This window comes from Ochotona princeps, chromosome 10 (assembly GCF_030435755.1).
Source record: "Ochotona princeps isolate mOchPri1 chromosome 10, mOchPri1.hap1, whole genome shotgun sequence".
In the NCBI taxonomy this organism is placed as follows: domain Eukaryota; kingdom Metazoa; phylum Chordata; class Mammalia; order Lagomorpha; family Ochotonidae; genus Ochotona; species Ochotona princeps.
This window is the reverse complement of record NC_080841.1, coordinates 48,041,977-48,058,014: the sequence shown is the minus strand read 5'-3', so window position 1 is coordinate 48,058,014 and position 16,038 is coordinate 48,041,977. Positions and strand designations below refer to the sequence as shown.

The following is a 16,038-nucleotide window of genomic DNA, read 5'->3' as shown; positions in this document are numbered from 1 at the left end:
CTTTAGAGAGTTTCTGCTAGAAAGACGATACTTCTCTTTGAGATTTTGTTAATGTTCTTTCTACTCTAGGAATATTCCACAGCATCCAAAATTACCTGAGGGGTTTTTAAAAAATAAAATTGAATTGCAGTTTTTTTAGATATGTGTGGAAAGCAACAAGCAACAAAAGTTACTAGTTTCCTTATTGCTTTTACAATTATATTAAGTACCATTGAATGTACCCCTTTGTAAGGATTAACAAATTAATAATAATACATCTTTGAAACACTTTTATGAGGCAGGTCTTAAGTGTGTTGTCCTTGTAAACTTAATCATTCATCTTAATAAACCTTTGACATTAATATCTTAACTTCATCTTATAGAAGTGAATGCTACAGTGCAGAAAATCGAATTCTCTTGCTCAGGCCACATAGCTAACAAATCAGGAAAAGGGGCCTGAACCCAAGCAGCAGATTGGCACAGTCTCAGTATTCTGTTCTAATATTTGGAACTAATACCTATTGTAGTCTTCAATATTATTTTAAATTGTGATTGTTATTATTTCTGCAAAGTAGACTCTATTTTACAACACCTTACTATTCACTTCACTCTTGCATCTAATAAATCCTGATTTGTCACTAGTAAAAACCAAGTGCCATTTTTTTTCTTATATGGAAATTATGTTAAAAAGTGAAAAAGTCAGGGGCCGATGCAGTGACTCAACAGGCTAATCCTCCACTTAGCAATGCCATCATCCCATTTGCTGTTAATTCTAGTCTTGCTGCTCCATTTCCCATCTAACTCCCAGCTTATGATCTAGGAAACCAGCGGAGATTGACTCAAGTTCTTCGACCCCTACAGCCATGTGGGAGACCCAGAAGAAGCTCTTGTCTCCTGGTTTCATTTCATCTCAGCTTGGCCATTATAACCATTTGGGGAGTGAACCAGTCGATGGAAGATCTTTCTATCTCTCCTCTCATGCACACTTTCTCTTTGTAAATCTGCCTTTAAAATAAAGGAAAAAATCATTCTTTTGAAAAATGAAAAATGAAATTCCAGATCTTTATTTAACTAAGTCCTGCTGTTGGGAAAATAGATATATTTTATAAGTTGCTAACTGTGATTTTAGGCCAATTTTATTTGGCATTGTTGGAGAATGAAATGTTCTGTATATATGTGATTTTCCTACATGGTTCATCTTACCTTTTGAAATGTCAATTCTAAAAAAAAGGGTATAATATCTGGAAGAATTGCTAAAATGACCACTTCTGTGTCTACTTAAGTAGAATAAGAAATCCAAAACCTTCTTTTCTTTATGACTCAGAGTTGTCTTGGTGGATGCTTCTTGTTTTTCTATGGAGTACTCATTTTTACTCCTTTTTAAAATTTTGGGTTCCTAGACATAGCATCACCATCATTTTTTCTTATTTAGGCTTTCTTCTAAAATACTTGTCCCAATACAGTGAGCATATTTATGCTAAGTATTGTCAATGAGATAGCCATCTTTTTTAGTACATGTATATAAATATGGTAAACACAGAGATAACAGATGACACATGGAGTACTTGGCATTTGTCACCCCCATGGGAGACTGGTTAAGTTCTGGGTTCCTCAGTCCTGCCTGTTGTAGCCCTGGCTAATACAAGCATTTGTGGAGGAAACCATTAAGATACCCTGACCCTTCCACATCCTTCCCTTCCTTCTCCCTTTCCTGCCCCCTCCCTCTCTCTCCATCTCTCTATGTATGTATGTGTATGTGCTCTAGTGGTTGTCTTTCTGTTACTTCATCTTTCAAATAAATGAAAATAAATCAGACATTTTAGTTAGGGGCTATATTTTGGAGGAACTGAGGCTAATGTGAGTTGAGCTTCTAGATAAGAAAAATATGGCTCATATTTTATAATTGTTATAACTATAGCCTACTTTATACTAAAGAACTCAACCCTATTTTGGAGTATGTTTTCATCCCATTACTTTTTGAAGTAGTTGCAGTCAAAAGCCAATTATGCAATATAGGATTCTCTTTTCTCTTAAAGGATATTCATAATTTTATTGACTCAGGGTTTTGAATAAATTAAAGCTATGGATGCATCAGCCTTAAAGCTGCACTAAGACGTTCACATGGTAACAGTTGCTTAAAGATGAACTTTTGTTTCTCAGTTTGCACATGGCTTAAATGTCCAAATGAAAAATTAACTGGAAATTTTGGTAGGTTTGTTGTTGAACCTTTAGCTGTGTGGGTGAAGTGAATAACACATGTACAAGATTAATTAATGATTATTTTGTGAAGAAGCATAGCATTACTAAGCCATCTGCCGTACCTTTATTGGGAGGGCAGTCTTGGTAGATTACTCATTAGACACTTTCAACACTTTGTTCTGAAACTCGGCAGTCTCTAGATTTTTATTAGTTGAAGGTCATGTTGGGACACAAGGAAGTGTCGTTCAATGATCGTCACTGACAATACACAAGTCAGCCTGGGGAAACAACCTCAATCCCATTCCGAGATGTCTCCATATGTCATTAACATCACCATTATCATTTCCCATGACAAAATAGCTCCAAAAGCTTACAAACAAATTTTAAAAAGAGATCTTGAACATCTATATTATTTTGGAATTGCAGAGCAAGCTGCTCATCATCACAACAGAAGTAATGGTTTCCCAGACAGTGCTGTTTCTTTTATTAGTAATGTATCATTTCTTTACAAGTTCACTTGTACACTCATTCAGCAAATATGAATATAAGCCACCTTTACTATTGATAAGCTAAAAGCCAAATAAGTACTGATATTTCAACTAAGAATTGATCCTACCATGTAGGTACGTTTATAATATCACTCTTTCTGAGCTTCTGTTTGAAAAAGTATCTCACAGTCACTGTAGACATCATTAGAAGGCCAACCTTAAATATTAAGCTGAATGTTTGCTTTGACCTTGACCTGTGATGTATGATTCATTTCTCTAAGTTAATCTTATCCATATTGTACTGAATATCTCTACAAAAGTCAAGGCATTATGCAAAATTATCAAAATAAATTTCCCTTAGTCATAAATGTATAAACCTAAATCTTGGAGGAATATATATATAATATATTATATATATATATTATATGTAATCAATAATAAAACATTGTTTGTATTTACACAAAGTGAACACATGCCCCATCTATAAAATAAGGGATCCAATTTCTGAAGATTCAGATGAGCTTCTGAGCTTCATAATTTTATGTTCTCATGAGCGGTGGATTTAGTATCTTACTATATTGTGATAAACAGTGCAAAGCCAGGTGCTGGACTTCAAGAGTTGGAATACAACAACATGTTCCAAGAGAACCAGACAAAAATGTTACCATCCACTAAATCAATAATAAAAGATACATTTTTAAAAAAACCTTTTTTGTGCTTTCCCCCTCCTTGTTTGTTGTTGTTTTGTTTTCATGGAACAGTGGAAGCGCTGCATTTAGGAACGTTAATGGCTGCCCATGGCTACTTCTTTCCGATCTCAGACCATGTCCTCACCTTGAAGGATGATGGCACCTTTTATCGATTTCAAGTAAGTTTAATGCAAATGATCTTTAAAAGTGAACTGGAAGGCTGCATTGATTTGTGATCATTAAAAAAAAACGTGGAACTTTTGAAAACAGGTACTTAATTTTACTTGGACATCGGTTAATTAGAAACTAATTTATAAAAAATTAACATGTGAAAAATGGTAACCAGGGAGAGACAGAGGTGAACTTAACATGACTATGGAAACTGACCTTCTTCATGTGGAAATTCTGTTTTATATAAAACCTTAAGGAAAATTCAAAGTATAATTTAAGAGACTTCAGGCAGATGGGACTATCTCAATCTATAAATATATCTAACAACTAGTTAAGAAGCTGAGACATGTAATAAAATTTGTTACATTCCCTCTCCTGATGATAATACAGAACCTTTTTCAGCCCACAGAAACTCTCACGGGAATGCTTGACATTTTAGTGTAGAATTAGCTAATTAGACACATCATTTTCATGTCTACATTTGAGGCTCTTCCGTAAACTAGACTGATAAGGTGGACGCTTTGGGTGCATACACTCACCTGGGACAGGAGGACAACTTAGAAACTTCCAGAGTTACAGACATCACTATCATCATCACTTCACAAAGCAAAAATGCTCCAGGAAATTTTAGACATTAATTTCAGTCCTTGTGCACATAGTTGACACTTGAGATCACAATAACTTACTTGCAAACTCATATATTAATAGACCTAACTATTTATTAATAACTAGCTAAGGATTTTATCTTGTGAAATTAAGTTACATAATCCTGAGAATGGCAGAATTCAAATTCTAGCTTCTTCCTGGATGTATCTTCTAGAAGTGTCACCAGTTGCCCAATTTTTAGACACAAGCAGGGCCATTAGTCTCAATTGTTCTGTGTATTATCGAGTATTCTGTGTCTGATTAAATGACTAAATAGCAAGTTGGGGAACTTAAACTTTATTGGAAAAGCTTAGAAAAATGCTGAAAAATATTTTCAAAATTCATTCTCCTACCAGAACAATTGAACTGTAGCTTTGCTAGGACTGTTATGTCCCTAAGTAAATAATCCTAAAATGTTTTTATATTGAATAGTTGGAAGTGTAGTCTTAAATTCATTTCTAATGAATTAAACTATCTCATTTTAAAACACTGGTATTTTTTTTCTTCATACACCTAATTTTAAAGTACTGGTAGCTTGATAAATTACGAAGTTTGAGTAATTTTCTTCCCTTACGATAGCAATTTAACAAATGAATAGTATCAGTGATTAAAAGTTTAGTTATTTGTATTTGACTAATACTTACTGGTATTTAGAGTTTTTACTGTTGCAGGATTATATTTTATATGTACTCTTATTTTCTTATAAATATTTCACATCTAGGGATAGTAAGTAAACTTGAGTTCAAACAAAATTCTCCCAGATTCTGAAGGAAATGTAGATGTTTTATTTTTACAAGAGTAAAAGCATGAACATTTTTTTTCACAGAAATAATAAGGAAAATAATCCATATATAAAAAGACAAATCTGTAAGGATGAAAATGAACACCATCTTTCTGTTGAGAATTATCTAATACTTTATCAAATAAAATAGATTGAACGGGGCTTAAAGTTGGTGATGATGACTTGAATTGGCAGTAATACCTGTCTAAATCTCTAATTTTTTCATTGTCAGATTGAAATTAGTACACATCTGTATGAATGAAGAGCAAAGCTTGAAATGGGCCAATGGCATTTTCTGGAGAAAAGGAAAAACTTTCCTAAATATTTATTTATTTATCTTGAAAGCAGAGTTACAGAGAAGATTGGGGAAGACAAAGAACTCTTGCATCCATTGGTTCACTCCACAGATGGGCACAACAACCAGGGCTGAGACAGACCAAACCAGGAGCCAGGAACTCTGGGTCTCCCACATGGGTGGTAGAAGCCCCCAAATCAGGCCATCTTCCACTGTTTTTCCCAGACCATTAGCTACGAGCTGGATGGGAATTGGCGAAGTGACCCTTATTTGGACTATCTACATTACAGACATTACTCACCACACCACCATGCTGGCTCCAAAAAGGAAAGAATTTTAAAGAAAATTACATTAAATTGCATTAGTTAAAAATTGTTAGAACATTTCAAAATTCAAATACTAAGGTAAAATTCAAATTACTATAGGTAATATACATTATATGTCTGTTATGCATGAGCACTTTATACTGAATAATGTTACATATTAATAACTTCATATTTTAACCATCATCCATATTTGACACCTTAAGTATATTTTCAAATCTATTAATCACTGAATCAAAAATTGAAAATCCCAAAACAAAGCAGAATAATCAGTTAATTGATTATTGATAATAGTATCTATGAAGACATTAACTTACCTTTATTTGAGCACTGTTAATAAATTTTTTTTTTTGTTCTGGATTTTTCACTTCCATATTTCTTAATTCCAACTAGAAAAAAGTTCTTCATGGTCTTTGAACTGAAATTCAGTTCTTTGGACTTTTATTTTTTAAAATATAGATTAAAAGAGGAGACTTATGATGCCATACTTAGAATTTCTCCAGTGAATGATTGAGATTTTGTCGTTAGGATTCTTAGAAACTTCAGGATTGAGGTGATAGGATTCACTTTATTGGCATAAACATTTGCTTCAAATTTGTAGCACAGATTTTAATTATATGACTTTACTATAAGTTTAAAAATGTCTAATCATCTTCTAGTAATTGGAATTATATCTGGCATGACTTTCTAGGAATTTTTTGAGACTTTCATCATGTTAGCATATGCCAAAGGTGATTGTTTTATGGCTGCACAGTGTAGATTAAGTTTCATCTTATCTAAGGAGGTCAACATTGAAAACAGACACAATGCATTAATATGTACTAAAATCTAGTAAAATTTTCAAAGTTGGCTCTTAGATTCTGACCAAATAGGCTTTCATCTTGATATCCTCTTATATGACCTATTGCCTTTAAGCAGAAGGTTTTATCCTAGGAAAATTTCTCAGCATTAGGGAAAAATGTCAGGTTTTGAAGCACATTTGCACAAGAGCAAAAAGCTACGTTCTTCATTATTATGGTCCTTAAATTCTTATCAAAGTCAGTGAAAAAAAAGAAAGTAATATCGTAAGAACACAGCTCAGGACATCCCTTGTGTTGTGAGGGAAAAGGTTTATGTGTGATGAACGTGATTACAGCAGATTTTTTAAAACCTTTTATTTCAGAATAGTTTTAAATTTACAAAACAAAAATTGTGACGTTGACAGTGATATTTGAAAGGAAGATTAACACTTACATGAATGTATAATGTATGGAAGCAACCCAAAGGGAACAGCACAGTCTCAGAAAGGTATCTCAAAAGCCATTGCCCCATATGAAAGCTAACTGTCTTGGACTTTGTCCTTCTGTGGCTTTCCTAGAACCCTGATCCAATTTTATTTCTAAGAAATGAAATCATCTCAGCTTCAGCTCAAGTTGAGTGGAATTGGCGTGATGGAGGTAGCCCTCTTAAAGCCTTACCATCCTCTTGTATCTAATGGTTCATTCATTCTCTCTCTCTCTCTCTCTCTCTCTCTCTCTCTCTCTCTCTCTCTCTCTCTCTCTCAGATTTCTACTGTGATTTCTGTTCATGCATTCACAAAATCGCTTTTGGCAGTTTTTGGTATTATACTGCAGTAGCTGCCAAGAAAGAGTCAAGCTTAAATCAGAATTTCCTGAAGGTTCTCATACATTTTTCAAAGACTCTCCCTCAGGGATACAAACAGTTCTCCCTAACTGACACTTGCCATTCTTAAGGAATCATACTTTCCAAGTGGAGAATCATTAGATAACCAGAGAGCACCCAGAAGATGTGTATGGCACAGGGGCATTAGCACTATGAATTAAGAAATACAGAGGAGCTCTCAGTTCTACTGCTGTGTTCACTGCTTCTCTGAGTCCTAGAGGCATCGCATGATGGGAAAAGGACTAAGTGAGCGGAGAGTTGATCTCAGATTCCTTCATGGTCTGGAGCCCACAGGCTTAGCTGGCAGGGCTAAAGAAGTTCATTTAGAATTTATAAAACGTGGATCATAATAGTGAAGTTTTACTTGAGCAGACATTTTCTTTGTAGTTCCTTCTGTAAAGAATTCTCCTTATTAATTCTACCAGTAAACTAAAATATTGTCCATTTTTGAAAAAGAAAAAGATCTTGTTTGTACAGTTTGGAACTCTTGGACAGTAAATGTCTTTATGAAAGATGGCTCAGAAGTAGAGGTAAAAATCAGTTTAATCTACTCAAATAATATTTTAAAGTACATTATATAACTGGTGGACCCAGACAAATGACTGAAAGAGCTTTGTTGAGCTTTTTGACATACCAAAGGCAGCAGTGAAATACAGGATGCATAGAAAATAATGCCATATTTTAAAGTGTTTTCCTGAGCTTTGCTGAGTATCAATGGCTACTATAAGTCCTTTCTGTGGATGGACGCTCATTGAATAATGCAGCCATAAGCTTTTTGTTTTATGTCTGTTTGTGTAAAATTATAGTTAATGTACAACATTCTAAAAAGCTGATGATACTATTCATATTTGAAGATTCAGCAATTGATCAACAAAGAAAATGTGGATGACAACTTTACAATGCTTCTGTGGGAACTTGTTTTGGAGTAGAAAATGTATGTCATTAGCAAAAATAGTCTATTCAATTGCTGAATGTAAATACGGTTTTCACGCAAGATATTCTACCGACATTCAAATTGTCTAACCTGAATTTCCCTTCTTGTTTCTCAGACACCCTATTTTTGGCCATCAAATTGTTGGGAGCCAGAAAACACAGACTATGGTCAGTGCAATATCTCATTCTTTTGTTATTAACAATATGCATGTCTGGATGAATGCGTGGTTATATTACTTTGTCTTTGTTATTGAGAGAGGAAAGTCACAGTTCTCAGTAAAGGGCCAGTAATTCTAATGCTGAATTTATGAATAGCTTTGTTTGGGAAGCCACAAGGCCTGTGACAAATTTTTATCATACAAATCCCTTTATGTCTATGAAAGAAACACCTGTGAGTAAGTTCAAAACTATAAACAGATTTTAAAATGTTGTTTTTCTTTATTTTTCCATGGCACTTTGGTCTACTACAAAAAATAAGGTCTCAGAGAGCCAAGAATTCCAGTGACATCACTATTAAATAAAATGTCTTTTGGATTTTATAAGAGTGTTGTGTTAAACATGGAGAAGCCAATTATAAAATGAATATACAATATGAAGTTTCACACTAATAAATTAAGTTCAGAGACCTTGGAGCAAACATGATTCAGTAAATGTAATTTCCCATAAGCCCCTTAAGCAGAAAATAACCCCCTAGAAATTACTTATCTTATGACATTTTTCTAAGGGTGGCAGCTCTGAAAGGCTAAATGGTAGAGTTTAAAATATCATTTCTAAGTGGATTTATTGAATATTTTTTCATATGTCAAATCCTGCTGTGGGTATTGGGATAATAAAGGTGATTGGCTTCATCTACACTTTGAGTGCTTCACAAGCTATTTTAGAGAGCAGAATTATACAGGTGGAGTAACTGCAGAGTGCCAAGTGCATATACCAATAATACATGCACAGATAGGTAGAAGTTTAAAAGAATGAGAATGAATTTACTTGAAGTCTTCCAACATAGCTTCACAAATGTATTGATAGCATTTGAACTGAATTCTAAGGAAGAAACGGTTTTTCCAGATACAAGGCAGAGCAAGTTTGAGACAGATGGACCAACGTAATGTTCAAAGACACTGAGAAGCATCAGTTGTTCCTGGAGTGACATCTTGGGAATAAAAAAGAAAAAATCAAAGAAAACCAATGGAGCCATCTCTCATATTGGTTTTATTAGTAAATTGAACTTCATAATCCATCTAAAAGTAGTCAGGTATTGTTCAAAAGATTCAAACTAATATAATTAATGAAGAAAAAGTATCTGAGAGCTAGAATAATGATGATCTAAAATTAGCACTGAGTTATTCCTTCATAGGGTGGGGGTGCAGATTTGTTTGTCCAGGGCACAAATCTGAAGGATTTGGAGAAATTACTTAACTGAAGGATTGGAAAAATTACAGTTACCGATCTGTGAGCCTGAGCTGGAGAACTTTCTGGAACATGTGGTCTACCCAGGCCACCCATTCCTGGGAATGGTTCCTGGGAACTATCTCCTTAAGGAACATATGGTTCTCACATAGAAAATGCTTAGACAACTCCAGGAGAGATTGTAGACAACAGCCAGGTATTGCATTCAGACAGGCCTGACTGTACCTATTGTTAAAATCACATACCAACTGTGTGGTTTTAGGTGAGCCTCAAGTTGCTGTCTATCAAACAAGAATAATAATATTGACTTTCCAATGTGAAATAATTCAAATTATTATGCTCAGGAGAACTGCGATTGATCTTTTCATGTACTCATTGAATCAAAAACTATTATTTTGTACTTGTCATGATTGCCTGGCAGGTATACTGGTTCTGCACTTGTTGGAAAGTAAATGCCTATTCTCATGTTTCATTTCAGCTGTCTTTTATTTGCCAGAAATATGTTATTGTGCTCTCAAAGTTCATGCTATATGATTTTATAGTTGTTGATGTTTTGTTGGTGAGCCTGAGGAAGTGTCATGGACTACACAGCAAATCATTTAGAGAACGTCCCTCAAAGTAGGTCATACTCAAATGATTAATGTCACTCTGTTTCACTTGAACTCTTTGGATATCCATTTAAGAGAGGAATCATTATACAAACTTTTGGCCCAACTCCGCAATAACTGAACTGTGTTAACCAACTATGGGCATAGTCTTCAACTATTATATTTGATTTTTTTTTTCTCCTAAAACATTCATGTTTGTAATTAGCTTACTTATATTGTACATAGAATAAGATTAAAATGATTGTTCAATAACAGGCTAAAGAAGAAATTGAGAGGAAGAGATTAATGGATGATTTCAGCTACTGTTCATTTCCTGTAGGCAGTGATGAAATATTCTGTGACATTTTTTGTTAAATAATAGCAATAATAAACTGTAGCAACTACATGAATTACCGAAGTTTAAATTTCCTATCACCATTTAAATAAAGAATATTGTTACTTTTCCTGGCTGGCTTTCACCCCATTCTGGTTCTTGTTATTGGATGTTTCAGCCCAGCCATGGCTCGTCCTTACCCACATACAGCTCACGCATGGCTCAGTAGGGGGTTGAGACCCAGCCTAGTCAGTCCCACATCTACCCCCTGGTTCTCCATGCCACCAGATGGTGTTGGGGTCTGAACTGGCCTGGTGCATCCAATCCCAGCCCACACTAGTGCCTCGGGTGACTGCAACTGTTTCCTAGATAGAACGCAGCTCCAATTCTAGCACATACGCCCCTTGGTGGGAACCTCAACCTAGGTAGGGTGTCCCGTTACCTCCCCGATTGGGCTTGTTCCTAGCTGTAAATCATGCACCTGCCCGTGGTTGCTCTGGGGACCAGTAGGTGCAAGAGCCTAGCTCGGTATGACCTGTGTTCCATGCTGGTTTGGGTTGGCTCAAGGACCCCCTGGCATGCGCAAAACCTGCCTTTGGGAGGGGATCTGATGGAGGAGCCTGGGCAACTCCTCTGGCAGGACACAGTCCCTGCAGGTAAGCGCAAGAAGCATGATAGGAAACAGCCCAGAATAGGCCATGGAAAGTTTCCCACTGGCACACATTCAGCATGGGTCAGGAGCAGAACAAGCTGAATCAGTCCGTATCACCCACTGGCAAATCCGATCACCAGATCAGAGTGTGGGATGAGCCGGGTTTGGTCGCGACAAAACCAGTACACATTATGGAATGCCAGGGCGTGGTTGCCTGTACTGGATATGAATGCAGCACCCAACCAGCACACATGAGATCCAGGAAGGAAGGGAGGGGCAGAACTGGCGGGGGGGGATTAAGGGGCTGGTCCCCTCGCCGGACAGCTACTCCCAATGGAGAGCGTGGGCTGGGATAGAGACAGACTAGACTATGCAAGGCTACAACGCCTGTGCACTGCATGTGGACTAGATCAGGGAAAAGCCAGGCTGGGCTGATTATTCCTGCTGGTGCAAGCATAAATTAGAGTGGGTGAGGGATGTTTGGACATAGCCGCAGAAGCTGGCACTGGGGACCAATTCTGTCAAGTCAAATCACAGAACCACCTAAAGAGTGCATAAACCGGGACAGAGAGACCTGGGAGGGAAAAAGTGGGTTCCCCCTTCTTGGGTCACTATTCCCGTGGGAGGGCATGAAGACTGGGACGGGGGCTGGGATGGCTAGATAGAGAGGCACTCAACAACACCCGTGAGGGCTGGATGGTTGAGTTGGTTAGATAGAACTAAGCTTTAATACCCATTGACACGTACAAGAGTCAAACGGGATGGGGGACAGACTGGTCTTCTGCTACACATACTGGCAAACCAGGGTAGGGGGCGGGCCTGGTGGGGGTTATTGTGGGTCACCCCGACTAGGCTGCAGCTCCCACTGGTTTGTGTGAGGGCCGAGTACGTGCTGGGCAGAACCAGACTGGACTGCAACACCCATTGGTTCCAGTGCAACTCGGGACTGAAAACAGAACCAACCCAGCAATTGCAACCACCAGCTGATCGTGGTGATGGACTGTGCCGGGCCCTGTGCTTGCTAGAGCATACAAGAAACTAGTCTGGGAATACCTCAAAGTTTCTTTGGAGATCTCCCTAATCGAACTGCTGGACTCAGAACTCTAATCAAGAAAAGACAGAAGACAGAGCAGATCAATCATTCATCTCAGCTATATGTTGGCAGCGATAAATGGGGCAAACGGAGACTTTATGATGGACCATATCAATCAGTGGACGACCTCATCGAGCGAAACTGGCAGCGATTCATAACCGGAGAACTATTAACACCACTCGAGCACATATCTCAGAGCATGCCCCACATCCGGGACTCGGGGTGGGCGGGAAACTGGGTGGGGCTTCCCCCTCAATATCCCCCTTTACCTCAGATACAAGATGGAAACAATGTGGACATAATAGTATTACCCACTTCCCTATCCCCCTGAACCTTTTTTTTTCTTTTCTTTTTCTTTCTTTAACTGTAATTAACTATGTAAAGATTGTCAACAACACAATAAAATAGAAAAAAAAAAAAAAAAAAAAAGAATATTGTTATAAAATTAAGCCTTTGTTTCAATGAGAATATTGGTGATGTGATATGGTGGGTTGTGAGATCCAAAACATATTGACTCCTTGGACTATTAGAGTTATGAGAAAGAAGAAAATTTATTTCATTAAGCAAGACTTAGCATCTGGCCTCTTTTTCTATCACCAATCTGAACTTATAAATAGATTCTGTACATTATAAACTTCTATCGATCTGTAGGTATAGGAAAACATTTTTCACCATGTCTTTGGTCAAGTAGAAAAATGAAAGTGTACTTCTATATAGTGACTAAGACAAAACTGTAATAACGCTGACTTCTGTTATCTGAAATCAAGTGTATTGAATTTTGGATATTTTTCATGCAGGTATGAAAAACATCCTTTTCCTGTGGTGTAAATGTTGGGTCAGAATTAGGCTTCCTTAGGGTGTGTGTGTGTGTGTGTGTGTGTGTGTGAGAGAGAGAGAGAGAGAAAGAGAGAGAGAGAGAGAGAGAGAGAGAGAGAGAGAGAGAGAGAGAGATCAAGAATGGTCTGAATCAAAGAGCTTGCAGTGAGGACTGGAGGCCAAGGCAAAAACAAGAGAACATTGTACAATTGGTTTAATTGTTATGACATTTGTAAAATCTAAGTTCTGTATAATTTTTTTTCTTTTGCATTTGGACATCCAGTTGTTCCAACAGTTCTTGTGAAAATATTACTTTTTTGGAGCGGACATTATGGCATAATGTTAAGCTACTGCTTATGATGACAGCATCCCATATCAGTGTCAATTCTAGATCTCTCCTTTGTTTCCATCCTAACTTCTTCCAGTGTATCTAGGAAGCCAGTGGATAATGGTCTAAGGATTTGGACCCCAGATGGAGTTTCTGGGATCAGCGTGGAATACACCTGGCTGTTGTGGCCATTTGGAGAGTGAATGCCTGGATGGAAGATATCTGTCTCCCTGTCAGTTGTTTTGCTTTTCAAATGAAAATATTTTTGAAAAAAGAAAATATTTCCTTTAACCATTGAATTTCTCATTGTCTTTTTTAATTCTCTGTGTTGTCCTATTGATGTGTTTCTGTTCTTTTGCCAACATCACAGTATCTTGATTATTTCAAATTTAGAATGTTTTTTATAATGAGTTTTGTTTAAAAGGTGTTTTATTTTTTCGTGTCCTTTAAACGCATTCTCCAAATATCTCCAGTCACCAAGGTTGGGTCATGCGGAAGTCAAGGGCCCTGGAACTCCCACTGAGTCTCCTACATGGAGCCCAAGCATGTGAGCCACAGTCTATAGTCCCCCAGGATGCATTAGCAGAAAGCAGGATTGGAAATAGAGTACGTCATACTCCTTCCAACTGGCTCGCAGATATGCAGTGTGGTGTCCCAAGTAGAAATTCATCTGATGTGCCGTATACCCACCTCGAGATTTATAGGAAGCCCTGAAGTTGGATAACGGTAGTCCTTCAGCTTTTACCGTTTTGACTTTTTCTTCAGCATTGTGGGTCTTATTCTAGATAGTCCATTTCCATTTAAACTTTTAGAATCAGTTTGCTGATAGCCACAAGATGTGTTCAGGTTTTTAGATTGGATTGGCTTGAGGGCTACAGATCAAAGTGGGAACTAATATAAAAATATTGAGCCTTACTATACATATATTTGCTACGTATTTCTATTTAAATTACCTTTGATTTTTTCATCCGAGTTTTATATTTTATTAGAATTTTATACATATTTTGCTAAATGTATGTATTAATATAAGTAGCATTGTGTTTTTCAATTCATACACAAAGTTTTCATTGGTGGTATACAAGGATAAATGGATTTCTTAGGATTATTTTTAAAGCAGAACTATTTAGAGAGAGGGAAAGAGAGAGAGAGAGAGAGAGAGAGGTGGACTGAGTCAAATCCGGGAGCTAGGAGCTTCTCCATCTTCCTATCTAGGTGCAGGGCCCAAGTACTGGGGCCACATTTTGTTGCTTTGCTAGACACACTGGACAGGAACTAGATTAGAAGTGGAGCAGCCAGGGCTTGAATTGGAGCCCATATGGAATACCAGCATCCTAGGGAGCAGCATAACTCGCTACAACACAATGGCAGGCCTGAGAATTAATTTTTGTGTTCTGCAACTTTGCTGTATTCATTTAGTTCTAGGGCCACTTTCATTGATTTTTCATTTTTCTGTACAGAAAACTTGTCCTCTTTGAGGACGAGTTTTCTTTCTTCCTAATTCATATAACTTTCTTTTCATTTTCTTATTTCATTCTTTACCTAGGATTGATCTCAAAATCAATCTGTAATTTGTTGATGTGATGATTTCCATTTGCTTTCAAGTTGTCAACCAGTTTTTCATACCTGGAATAAAAATTGGTCTGTTCCTGACCCATAAATTTTTACACTTTGTTAGAAATGAGATGCTAATATTTTGGTGGGGTGGTGCCTTTTTTTTTTTTTTTTTTTGCCTCCACAGAGCTGGTTATGAGAGATATTTTTCTTTAGTTTTCTTTCCATGTGAAATTTTTTCTAATGGGATATTCTTACAGGCTGTAATATCAAGATTGTGTTGGCTTTGTAGAATTAGTAAGGAAGTAATCTCTCTGTTCCTGTTATCTGGAAGAGATTGTACAAAGGACCAACATTCCTTTCTTAAATGGTGGGAATAGTTTACCAGAGAAGCCATCTGAACTTTGAATTTCTGTTTGCTAGATTTGTTGATTTATTTTCTTTTGTACATACTAACCTATTTACATCAACGTTTTCTCATTTTGTGAGCTTTAGTAAGTTGAGCTTTTTTTTTTTAAGAAATTGGTCTTTGCACATTTTGCTTGTTGGACTCTATTTAGTAGAGCATTAAGCTTTGGACTATAATGTAAACTAAAAACATGTTGTCTTAAAAAAGAAAAAACTAGTGGGAAAAAGAAATTGGTTCATTTCATCTTGTTTATCAAATCTCTGGGCTGGAATTGTTCACACCATTCTTTCACTATCTTTTTAAAGTCAATTATATCAGCCATGATGGTTACCCTCTTAGTTGTCTTGTTTTTCTTAGATGGCTAGAGATAGCCAGTATTAATCTTTTGAAACAACTAGATTTTGGTTTTGCTAAATATCTCAAATGATTTCATGTTTTTAACTTTACTGATTTCTTCTCCAATTTTTACAATTTATTTTCTTTTATGCAATCTTGGGTTTAATCTGCTCGTGTTTCCCAAAAAGAAAATTTAGATTTTCATATCTTTCTTTTTTCTAAAATATGCATTCAATGCTGCACAATTCCCTCTAATCATAGCATTCATTATACCCACAAATTTCTGTATGTCATATTTTCAGTTTAATTTGCCCCAAAGTATTTTTAATATATTTGTTGAGTGTTTCATCTACTTGCATAATA

At 36.6% G+C, this 16,038-nt stretch overlaps 1 protein-coding gene across 5 annotated transcripts in view; it reads left to right on the top strand.

The window, feature by feature from the left end:
• The window catches only part of RGS7 (regulator of G protein signaling 7), a 375,770-nt gene that overhangs the window by 291,857 nt on the left and 67,875 nt on the right, over nucleotides 1–16,038 (top strand). For 3 of the 5 annotated variants that reach the window (XM_058669395.1, XM_058669394.1, XM_058669393.1), the window contains exons 5-6: nucleotides 3,428–3,534; nucleotides 8,282–8,333. The exons of the other annotated variants lie outside the window; for them this stretch is intronic. In XM_058669395.1, coding sequence (XP_058525378.1) covers nucleotides 3,428–3,534; nucleotides 8,282–8,333 — 159 coding nt within the window. The remainder of the gene's footprint in view (nucleotides 1–3,427; nucleotides 3,535–8,281; nucleotides 8,334–16,038) is intronic. 5 annotated transcript variants of the gene reach the window in all.